The 12,167-nt window shown below is 31.3% G+C and overlaps 2 protein-coding genes across 2 annotated transcripts; one reads left to right on the top strand and one right to left on the bottom strand.

Annotated features, from left to right (window-relative positions):
* Positions 1–559: 559 nt before the first annotated feature.
* LOC125077263 lies at positions 560–1,391 on the bottom strand. The gene has a single exon (XM_047689150.1). It carries the CDS (start codon positions 1,370–1,372, stop codon positions 659–661), a length of 714 nt encoding a protein of 237 aa, XP_047545106.1. The 5' UTR covers positions 1,373–1,391; the 3' UTR covers positions 560–658.
* Positions 1,392–2,564: 1,173 nt separating this feature from the next.
* Positions 2,565–11,596, top strand: LOC125076152 (TBC1 domain family member 20). Its single transcript, XM_047688140.1, has 9 exons — positions 2,565–2,774; positions 2,931–3,059; positions 3,193–3,299; positions 3,539–3,676; positions 5,014–5,216; positions 5,539–5,755; positions 5,836–5,945; positions 6,235–6,423; positions 10,999–11,596. Exons 1-9 carry the CDS (start codon positions 2,624–2,626, stop codon positions 11,018–11,020), a joined length of 1,266 nt encoding a protein of 421 aa, XP_047544096.1. The 5' UTR covers positions 2,565–2,623; the 3' UTR covers positions 11,021–11,596.
* The last annotated feature ends 571 nt before the right edge of the window (positions 11,597–12,167 follow it).

The raw sequence follows: 12,167 nt of genomic DNA, 5'->3' as shown, positions 1-12,167 counted from the left end.
TTCGAGAAATCTAGATTTATTTACTAAAAAATTATTCGTTCTTTAGATTCTGATCAGTAGATTAGAGATACTGGAAAGTTTTGGCGATTAAGCTTACATGCAATAAATTGTGGTTTATCATATATCGCTGAAAGCATATTTTTAAATATAGGTACATAGTCTATTTGTCTTCATCTTAGGTACTTCCAGATGTCGAATCAATCGTGGAAAGTTCTAATGATCTCTTCGATTTTAGATCAAGTAAAAACGTGTAGACTTCCTCTTATGACAGTTAGTAATTGAATTATTGTTTATCAATCGTCGTATTTTGATGGATGCTTAGCCCGGAATACCCTGAACTTATATTAAAATAAAAGTAAAGAAAAAATAGTGTAAGGATACGTATTAAATACAAAGTAACTGAATACAGGGGTCGCCAAGGATATTTGAAATATTTTTTGGGCCGAAACAAAATTGTACCGAAAATTTGCCCTCAACTGGTAAAAATATTTCTTCATAAGAAATAAAATAGAAATGACAGATGTATTCATAGCAATCAAAAACAGGCTTAAAACAACAATATAATATTATAATGTCATTGAAATTAGAGTTTTCATATACTTTATCTACAAAGAGACGCCAACTAATATTTTCCTTCAAAAGTTTGTAGAGAACGTAGTTACTTATCTTGCATTTCCAATTTATAAAGGCAAGTGCAGCAAGGACAAAAGTATAGACGTAAAAATCTTGCGAATTTGGACTTAGTAGTAATATCAGAATCGCTGCCACTAAATTTAGGTGAAATGTCACCATCTTGATATATATTTTTCGTAATAATTCTTTTTTTATGCATATCTGATGTATTCGAAACAGCTTGAGTTATTTGTTTTTTTGTATTTTGGCAGCATGCAGTAGAACCTCTTGCGTGTTCCCATGAAGTCAATGGTAATAAATATTCTTCAATATCAAGACTATGCTTAGACGCACGTTGCGACTGTAACATAAGTGTCGCTAAATTAACCATAGACGAGCTGTGGGGTTGGTGAAGACCATCTCCCAAAGCCACATTATCCATTTTATCATTAATATCATTAGCACATAGCTTCATTCTTAATACAGTGATATCAGAATCGCTGGGCCACGATATCACGTCGGACGTTTCTTTTTGGTACTTTTGTCGTGATCTATCTTTTTTCTTGAGTTGTTCTGACTTAACTATTGACAGACCAGTTTCTAAGCTTTTCCCTAAATTCGCTGAAATGCTACTATTTGTTTCGGAAGGTAGCTTAAACGCAACTTGTCGGGCATTAATATTACCGTTTGCTTTTTGAATATCTATAATATCTTCAATTTTTCTTATGATTTTATCTTGCGTATCAAGTTCAATATCCATTATATATTTTTTAATTGAATTTAATAAAATGAATACACGTTATTAATTTTTTATTAAATATTTTTCACCCTGATCGGGTTGGTTTTTTGACAATGACATTAATTATATTATTTATTAATAAAAATGACATTATAAAGTCCTGATTATACCTAGACAAATAAGTCAATGTAGTTCCAGACAAGCACAAATTGTAGTTATAAAAACAAAAATTAAAATTAATATTCCGTTCAAAACAGACAAAAAATTAGTGGTAAACTTATAATTATTCATTTATTTTAGTTTAAAATTGCAAATTATAAATGAGATATCAAATATCAACACTACAGTATTAAAAATATTTCAAGGTCCAAGGTCAAAAGCATTGTTTTTAAAATTTTACTCGAAAATGGTAAGTGCTACCATAAATAAAGTTGAACAACGAGTGTAGATCATGGAATTACTATCTACAAAAAAAAATTATATACTTTTCTTCCTAAAAACCACCATTCCCTAGACCACATTTTAAGTAAGTATGGAAAATAATAAAAAAACACGCCTACTCCTGATGATATGGTACCTATTATATGCAGGATGACCGGTAAAGAATGGATAACATTACATGTAGTTCTCGGATGGTGCCCCAGCTGCTCAAAATTAAAATAAGAAAAAATCTTTCAAACAATTAGTGTGGAAGATAATTTACTTTAAAAAAAAGTTTCCAATTTCACATTACTGTTAGCATAAACTGAAAAAAGATCAATTAATTTTACAAATTGAAGATATTCGATATTTCAATAGTGCACCTAAGATTTGTACCAATTTTCATTTATAAATAATTGACTACACAGGATTGACGCGTTATTGCCTAGAAGTAACAAGCGCCGAAATAAAAGTGAAAAAATATATATTTTTAAAACATTTGTTTTAAGTATAAGTACTATTATAAAAATGATAATAAAAGAGAGCAAACAAAGTTAAACTATATATTAATTGCGTATAACGAAACGTTAAATACGTTCGAAAATCTTTTTAAGTAATGTATTGATTTTTTTCTTGGTTTAAAACATGAACCTTATTTCATCTCTTATTTTATAGCTTTATTTAAATAATTAAAAAAAAGGCTAATAGGTTTTCATACTTTATAATTATTAATTTATCACTATCTTAAATATAATATTTGACACTTAAGGTTTGAGAAATAAGAAATGTCATCACATTCTCAAGAGAAGGATGGTGTAATGTTTTCGGTTGGTTAAATTTACTTTTCTTACGATGGAATCAATTAGTCCCGATGGTGATAGTGGTGATAAATACACCATTAATGGAGACTGTTCACCGACTTCAAATAAAGACTCCAACAGCTTAAATCATGCAAAAAATATCGATGACATCTCTACGCCTTCTGAATTGAAATTCGATGAAGGTATTGTAAACAATTATTATGACTTATAATTTTTCCATTAAACTCTAAGCGTATCAAGCAATTAACGATAGTGATAAGAAAGTATTATTTTTTTGTGTTCAATAACAGGCTAAAAGTTGAAGATCAATTCCTGTCACTTCCTTTTTGTTTATTTAGACTTTGAGTTCGAGGACCCCGATGTCACCAAGAAGCGAAAAGAATTAGAAAAATGTCTATCAAATCCAGATGTAGTAAACTTGGAACAATGGGTAAACTTTGCTAAAAGTAAAGCTGGTTTGATTTCTGGTAAGTTTAAATTTTGGTAAATTATGCACAATGTTACTTCACATCGCCTTTCACTTTGAATGGGCAAGATGTTAGTCAAAACCAACTATAACAGTTTTGTTGTACTTTTAATAAAATTTGGTCACTTTTGTAGATGAATATAGAAGAAAAATATGGCCTCTACTAGTTGGTGTTACACAGGAAGAGATGACGGAACCGCCATCACTTGATGAACTGTCCACACACCCTGAATATAATCAGGTAAATTTTTGTATAAACTCATACATGAGTTAGTGACCAAGTTACCAAGACCAAGTTAGTAAGCTATTTAACAAGCCGACTGATGTATCAGTTGGCTTGTTAAATAGCACCATTTATGTTGTAAAACTTTTACTTTTATGAATCAAAATGTTTACACACATTTCATAGGAGTGGTTATATAATAGAAAAATGTTGTATAATAGAAAAATATAGAAAAATAATGTTCTTTTATGTTCTAGGTGGTGTTAGATGTGAACAGATCTTTAAAGCGTTTCCCCCCTGGCATTCCATATGAACAGAGAGTGGCTCTCCAAGATCAGCTGACAGTGCTCATTTTACGAGTTATCATGAAATATCCGCATTTGAAATATTATCAGGTTAGTATATCATAATTGTTTTAATAACAATTATGAAAAGGAATTTGTTCAGGCTTCATTATTTTCATTTCAAAGTATATATTATTAAATCAAACATTAATAAGTGAACTGATACACTATCAATGTCATTTTATATTGATAAATACTATTTAATAGAAATAAGCTCTCTTTTGATTCATTGTTATTTGTTCATTATAAGAAAATCAAACATTGTACTAGTGTGGTTTTTGTGGTTGGTTGATGTGAATTATTTATCTAAATAAAATATATAGTCAATTATGTATCATACACTTATTAACAATATAGTACATATTATGTTTTGATTGTTATAATATTTTACTATAACTTTTGGAAAAAATTGTATTTTTTATTTCAATAAGGAAGAATGACAGAAGTTTTGATTTTTTTATAACATTTAACTTCCTGATTAAATTAAAGCTATAAATGTGCAAACTAACAAAACTATGTGATATATGCAATTGTAGTTTTGACTTTCAATAAAATATAATATTTGTTGTTATGTTAACACATAAGCTTTATGTGTAAACATTTATTTAAAAAATATATATATATATTGTTTTTACACACTACTGATCTAATTATATTTATATGTTTATGAGATCTATTAATTCATTACTTTCAATTGTATTTAATTAATAATAAAAATATTAAAATCAACCATTTTACTACAAGTAAAGCCACATAAGACCATCTGAGACAGCTTGAACAAAGATATTTTAACAACACTTAACCATAAGGAAAATTCTGTTTTGACCTTTGCATAATTGTTATAACTTAGGATTATTTTACCACAAAGAATTAAATAAATTATCATTCTGTTTAATGAAACATGACTGTGATTGACAAAATCATCGAAATAGCTCTAGTGATTATCAAAACCATACAGACAAGGTAATACTAACCATAAATAATTACTACTACTAGAAAATGGGAAGAAGAATTTGTAGTGTTTTGTTCGAGTTTGAAGTGTGAGTAAGGCAGGGTTACTACAGGCACAAGGGACCTAACATCTTTGTTCTCATGGTTAGCAGCGCCTTGATGATTTATGGAATGGTTAATACTTATTATGGGTACAATGTCTATAGGTGGTGCTAGCCACGGACCACTTGCTTATACACCTTTCAATTGACCTTGAATTCTATAGGTTAACATTTTCATAAGTATGTAATTATGCATTGTTTGTATTTGTGATTTAATGATTGATACTTAAATGGAATGAATTTGATTGATAAGGAAATCTACGGATACAATGCAAATGTTGAAAAAATACCAGGTTTGTTTGCTGACTTTTGTTAATGTTTATTTTAATATTCTAGGGTTACCATGATGTAGCAATTACATTACTTCTGGTGTGTGGTGACAAAGCTTCCTTTCCCTTGCTGTGTCGACTGTCATACGGGCCGAGTGCTCCGCTAGCACCGTTCATGCAGACTACGATGCAGCCCACACAGCACCTGCTCAACTACATGCTGCCTGTGATACGCAGAGCTGATGAAAGGCTGGCAGACTGCTTAGAAAAGTAAGATATGTTCATTTTAATTAAAGCCTTAATATTAATAATCTTTGTCGTGTAATTAGAATTTTGAAATCTATTCACAAAAAACGTAGAGGTGTTATATTTATTTCTTCTAACTTATCTCTTTCCATGCATAGTGCATAAAGAGATGATAAGTTAAAATCAAAGCTTTATTATATGTATAATGGTTAGAGTTGTTTATTGATTACCAATATTTAACTACACATTAATTGCACACTAATCACGCAAACGTTCATATCTCATCGACTGACCGATTAGAAATGAGACATGCAACTTTATCCGTGGATACTTCGGCTGCGGGCAGGTCGGGCGTGGGCACGATGTTCGCGCTGCCGTGGTACCTGACGTGGTTCGGGCACAGCCTCAACCGCTACGCGGACGTGGTGCGGCTGTACGACTACTTCCTGTGCGCGGCGCCGCTGTTCCCCGTCTACGTCACGGCGGCGCTCGTGCTGCACCGCGCGCCCGACGTGCTGCTCTGCGACTGCGACATGGCCATGATGCACTGCCTGCTGTCCCGGGTCGGTGCCGCCTCTACTCTCCTCCGCGCGTCTCGTTACACTCGACGGTCCCGGTTACGCCCCTCTCGCTTCTGTTGCAGTTACCGGATGACTTGCCGTTTGAAGACATTTTGGTGACAGCGAAAAAATTATACGACGAAAACGACCCGACCGACTTGGAGCCCGAGGTCGCGGCGCTAGAGAAAAGAGAGTAAGTGATTTATATTTCTTATGTCGTATGACCTGTGTCGACCAATACGATGGTGCATGTTTTCAGCTTAAAGTGCAAATCATACCCATTTGAAATTGATTTGATTATGGTAGTAACAACTTTGAAGACTTTTTCATTGATTCCATCTTATTTAAGTTTTTCTAAAAGAAAATAAATAAAATACCGTCTTAAACAATCGAAAGCCTATGAGAAATCATAAGGTATTCCCATAGTAATAAATACCCGCAAAATTGAAGAAGTAAGCGTCATGAGTCGCGTGGGCCGGCAGGGAGCAGCAGCGGCGCGCGGACGAGGAGCGCATGCGGCGGCGCGCGGCGGAGCGCGCGGGGCGCGGGCGCGCGGGCGGCTGGCGCGCGCTGCCGGCGGCGCTGCGGCGGCCGGGCCCGCGCCGCGCCGCGCTGGCGCTGGCGGCCGCGCTGCTCGCCGTCTACGTGTACTACCGCCCCGACCTCTTCAGGTAGCGCCACGCCTATCGGTTCGTCCTGTTCCGCTTCTAGGCGCGCCGCGGCCCGCGAGACCGCCGCCCGTCCGCTTCTACGTTTCTGTTTCGCGGAGTGGTTTCGTCTGCGTCTCGCGGCTGCCCGGCCCGGACGAGCCGATCGCCGGTCTCACCGGTGCGGACGTAGGGGGACGTTCGATTGGCACGGGGTGGGTGAGGAGTTCGATGTAAGTTTTTAATAGGAGTGCACGTGCGTGTAGTTGGAGCGAATGTATTTGCGCTATACTAAAGGAGTGGCTTGAATAATTTCGCAATTAAAGGTAAGGTCCATAGACTGCCGTATGAGTGCAGACGTGTAGGAGTAGAGTTCGAGGCGCAGACCTTAGGAAAACGATTAAAAATTTACTTAATAACTAAACTGCCTTTGCTAGCGACAAGCTTTATTAAAGGAATGATGATGTATTTTATATGTGTATTACAGAAGTAAATGCAATTGAAAGTCGTTATGTTTAAGTTAAAAATGTTAATCTTCCTACCTACATTTCAAAGGAAATTATTCTAACTTTTTTCTATTTTTTAACTCAAAGATAAAATAGTGCTAAAAATGTTTTTTTTTTAAACATTTCTACAATTTTTTACGTATCTTAAAATGTAATTACTAAGAAGAAAACAAAAAACATATTATTCTATGTTATTTATTAATGTTTTAAATTATTGTCATTTTTCTCTTGAGTACTAAATTAATTTAACATAACGTAATGCAATTTATTTGATTGAAACCCTCGTTGTATGTCCTTATGATCTCTATAATACAGATTAAAAAAAATTAAAAAAAAAAAAACATCAAATTAAATTAACTTTAATTTATTTTAAACAAAGTAATTATCAATGATTAAGCATGAGAACAATAATAATACGAGTAGGGAATGGATATTGTTTGTGCGTCCATAAAGCCGCGTTCGTAACTACGCAATTACTGGAACTGGGCTGGGCTTTTTTTTTTTGTTAAACAAACGACAGGAGGTATCTATTGAGGTAACCTTGAACGCACCTTGTGTGAGATTTTTCAGTTGTACTCGTATTATTTAATCTGTGGTTCAACTATACTTTGGATTTATATTATCACTTTAGGCATTTCGTTGTAAATTATTTATGTTTTTGTGTAAGTAATGTGTTTATTCAATTGTGATATTATTTATTTTAAGCTCGTTAGATCATTCGTTCATTCATTCCTCATTAGTTATGATTAGATCATTGGCGATATATGTTTTTGTAAAGACTTCATTAAAGTCGTTTCTGTACTGTTCTCGTTGACAGTCATTATATAGTCGAGTCTCCACAAATGGACAATTTTGTGTTATCAATGTATAGTTAAATTGTTTACTTAATAATTGTAAACAAAATGTAGAGAATCTTGACTTCGTTTTAGGCGGTAAACATCAAAAGATATTTGTGTGTTGCTAGAATTCAACTGGTCAAATAAAAATTAAATATATAAATACAGTCAATTATTCTTTATCACTTATTTGTATTCGATGTAAACAAAATGGAAACAAAAGTTCTCTTCCCTAGTCTTTTAAAAAAACGGAAAATCAATTTCTAAATATTTGTATTTATATAACATTTTTTTACTTATAGCATTACTAAAAATATAAGTGCTTTAATATATCTACTGATATTAATAAGTGTTCACAATTAGTCTGATTCTGTTCTATACAATTTCACAAAATTACAAAGCCTGCTATCCTTTTAACACATTCGTTAAAGTAATGTTTTTATTTCTGTCATATTTTAAGAGAAGGTGAATTTTCAATTTTTAAAATTACTTTTTTTTCTAAACTTCTAACAAAACCTTTTGTAAGCTATATAATTGTGTAAATGTAAAGAGAATCGATATTCACAAATAGGAACTAAACAGTTAGTATTTAGACAAAAACACAAACTATAAAAGTAATAAGTCGATTTCAAATGAACTATATTTATATGATTTCTGATACTTGAACTTAGTTTATATTAATGTTATTATTAATAAGCATTATCTTATTGTTACAAATAAGTGCATATTTACAATATGTTAATAAATGTATGCTATCCAAACAATATCTAAGTTATTTAATTCCTAATATTTGTTAGTTCTTAGAATATATATCCTGCATGTCCCAGATATGAAGATGCACCCCCACAAATGGGTAATTGACAACTTAATTTCGAGATTTCCAACAAATTGTTGAGTTGCCAACAAAATTTTAATGAAATTGTTGACGACTTTCTGTGTCAACAGCAAATACAGGAGTTGACAATCATTTCAGTGGGAATGCACCTTAATACACATGAAATGTATAGAGGAATATTTATATGTAAATTTAGAGAGTATTAGCATTTATTAATTTATGTCAATTTAATAATTTTAATTACATTAACTGATTAATTTTTGTGTGAAGAGTGAGTTCTGTAATGGTAGTAGTTTAATAAGTAGTGGTGTGTGTATTCATAATAAAGTAACAGCCTGTATATCCTTTTGAGGAGAATATTTGGAACTTATTTCAACACCTGCACTAATGCGTGTTTAGTGGGTTCACACGTGCCAGATTTTTATCCGGTACATGTTTCCTTAACATCAAGCAAGAGATGTATTACATACATATTCACAAACTACACACGATGATATTAATATTTTTGTGTGTTGTTTGAATTGAATGTCAAAATATTCCAGTTTTACATACGTTAATTATCGAGTAAATTCGTCATGTTTGACGTCGCCACTGATTATGACGCACGCTGTGTATTTTCTATAACATAAGAAAACAATCAAATATGAGAAAATCATCGATATCAAAGTACAAGATTGCACGGCACTAGTAATAAGAATAAAATGTTCACGGGCACAATAATTGTTTGTTTTATTCATCCATGTCATTATTTTATTACATTTGGTTTCTATTTAGTGCTATTTTCAATTGTAAATACATGAATGAGTTATTTTAAAGCTATTATTTTTGTATGGTTTCAAGTATTTTATGGTGAAATATTATTGTGATTATAAGATCTAAATAATGGGATTACACTTTGTTTAATGTGAAAATGTCAAGTTAGGGTTATAATAATTGTTGTAATAAAACAAATCATTAATTCCAATGTTTTTTTAGTTTATTTAAGTTCTTGGAAAGCGAAATATATTAAAACATTTTTTATAATATTTAACCAAAACAATTATTCTAGTTTACTAGACCTAACTTTTATTGTACTAAGCTATGAAAGATTAAAAAAAAAAACGAAAGATCATGTTATTTGTTTTCTGTGTCTTATTTGTTACGTTGAATAACATATGTATTTAAAAACGTAAGAATAATTAAAAATAATGTATCTGAATTGTTGAAAAACTATTTAAATTATCTCTAATGCATATTTTATACATTATATGTGGTTTAATGATTATAACAATTCGTAGAAATTTTATTAAATATTATCATTGAAATAAACACCTTACATGAAGTATTTGCTGTGCCAATTTTGCGCCCGATTATTTATTTATTTCTTAAAATATTATCTGTTCCAAATGCTGCTACTATAGGATCTTTTGTGATTGCGTAATATGGTATCGATATTTGTAGTGTCAGAATAAAAAGGATTTTTATTTTTTTATTTTGTCAGTAAATACACATCTCATTTTAGAAGTAATGGTGAATATAACATAAAAATAAATGTCGTGATTGCGTTTCTATCGGTACTTTATTCAAGAAGGTCTCATCCTATCTGCATTTAGAACGGAAAATATTTTTTATTATTTTCTGTTTTTCTGACACAAAATGCATTGCAGTCAAAACATCATTATCGAATTCAAAACAATTTAAATCTTTAAATTTGGGTTAAAATATATAATTATTTTAATATCTATTTTATCTAAGCGATAATCGTACATTTATTACATTGATATAGTTTGTACCAATAACACAGATATAGTTATTTTTATGTTTATTTTAAGTCCTGATATTCGCGTTCATATCTTTGTAAATTCATATTTTATTTTACTTTAATCCTGTTATGGCTGGAATTGACTAGATAAAACCAATACAACTCAAGAAAATGTATATTTGAGTATGTATGCACTTAAAGAGTTATTGTATAATTGTTACTATGTTAAGACTATTGTATACAACGCTGGTGACGGGTAGGGTGACCGTGAGACTAGGACTTTCGCATAAAGGTCACTATATCGTTTTTTATTTTTACTTACTCACTGTAAATCAATTTTGGTTACATAATTTGATCGGTGATTGGTTTTGTTGCGCCAACATTCAAAGCTAAGATGGTATGTCCCTTGCGCCTGTAATTACACTGTATCACTAATACTTCTGGAACGCGACGATTTGCGACTGTTTGGTGGTAGTATGCGATGAGTGGGTGGTAATCCCCCCCTACGGTCTCGCACGGCCTTTCATATGCTAATTAAACCAATTAATCCTAGTGTTAAATGTTTTAATATAATGTAATAGCGATATGAATATCTCGAGTATTCTCTATTACATGTTTATTATGAAATCGTGTTTTATTTTCTAAGTTAATTTTAATAATGTCTGTTTTTGTACTTCGCAGGGAGCGCGAGGATGACTTGTGATGTAGGGTGACAATAAAACATGGTGTTACGTTCCTTATTTTCTTTTTTTAATTTATTTTGAATGTAAAACTAAAACACATTTTTTTTATCGATAAACATGTAATTATACGTATATTTATTTTAAAGACAGAAAATATATAATTTATATATTATATTGTATCACGAAAAAAGGACTCGTCATTCTTGATTTTCCTATTGCTAAATAGAACAGCTAATTTGATTAATGAGTTCTCAATTTATTATATCACAGCCATATAAGCTAAGGTAAACAGTTGAAGGTTATAAGGTTACATATAGTATATTGCCATGCGTTATTAGCTACTTATATCATTTGTAATTGATATTATTACACTACCAAAAGGAGTAAGTAGATTGGACATATTATATATGTGAGTGAGTTTATAAAAGATGTATTAACTTCTTGAGCAGAATAATGAGTATTTTATTCCATAAATAAACCATGCCTATGGACCATAAAACCAGGGTCGAAAGGTTTCATAATGAAGTAAAAACTAACAAAATTTCAAAATATTACAGAGAGCTGGAGATCAACAGTTTATTTTATTTATAATTAGATTGTACATTAAAAAAATATTCCGATTTCTTCATATTCAAAAATTTACAATACAAAGAATATATTCCAATGAAAGAATATTAAAAATCATAACCATGAATGATATATATATATATATTATTTTTTATATTTAAAATAATATTACACAAAAAACATTTTAAATTTTTATTGACTTTTGCTTATAAAAAAAAAAAAATTGCACCATGTCTGATTAATTCTACAATAAATTAATATTCAGAAGTAGAGAGCTGAAATTATGTTAAATTACTAAGATTAAAAATATATTCTTGGCAAGTTTAAACAGAACCAACCCCTTACTGAAAAACGTTGTATAGAAACAATGCTTCGCTTTCAAATGTCAAATAACTGGGGACCGAGAGAGACAAATTCAAAGTTTAAATATTCACACACTATACAACGTTAATAAGTAAGACAGTGTTGAGTAATGTCAGACCACTTACAGTGTCGTTCCTGGCAGGCCGATAACTTTAAAATAGGATTTTTTTTTTTAATTAAAAATTCCTTTATTCTAACTACTGAATAATACTATCATTTAACAATCATTATGTCAAC

The sequence above is a fragment of the Vanessa atalanta genome, chromosome 3, assembly GCF_905147765.1.
Source record: "Vanessa atalanta chromosome 3, ilVanAtal1.2, whole genome shotgun sequence".
NCBI lineage: Eukaryota > Metazoa > Arthropoda > Insecta > Lepidoptera > Nymphalidae > Vanessa > Vanessa atalanta.
The sequence above is the reverse complement of the archived record's forward strand: the minus strand, read 5'-3'. Positions and strand labels throughout refer to the sequence as shown.

Excerpts from the sequence above, each read along its gene's own strand:
- LOC125077263 (XM_047689150.1), bottom strand. The coding sequence starts at position 1,372 with ATGGATATTGAACTTGATACGCAAGATAAAATCATAAGAAAAATTGAA.
- LOC125076152 (XM_047688140.1), top strand. The coding sequence starts at position 2,624 with ATGGAATCAATTAGTCCCGATGGTGATAGTGGTGATAAATACACCATT. Across the intron at positions 3,060-3,192 it reads TAAAGCTGGTTTGATTTCTG|ATGAATATAGAAGAAAAATA; the intron begins GTAAGTTTAAAT and ends TCACTTTTGTAG. Across the intron at positions 3,677-5,013 it reads CGCATTTGAAATATTATCAG|GGTTACCATGATGTAGCAAT; the intron begins GTTAGTATATCA and ends TTAATATTCTAG.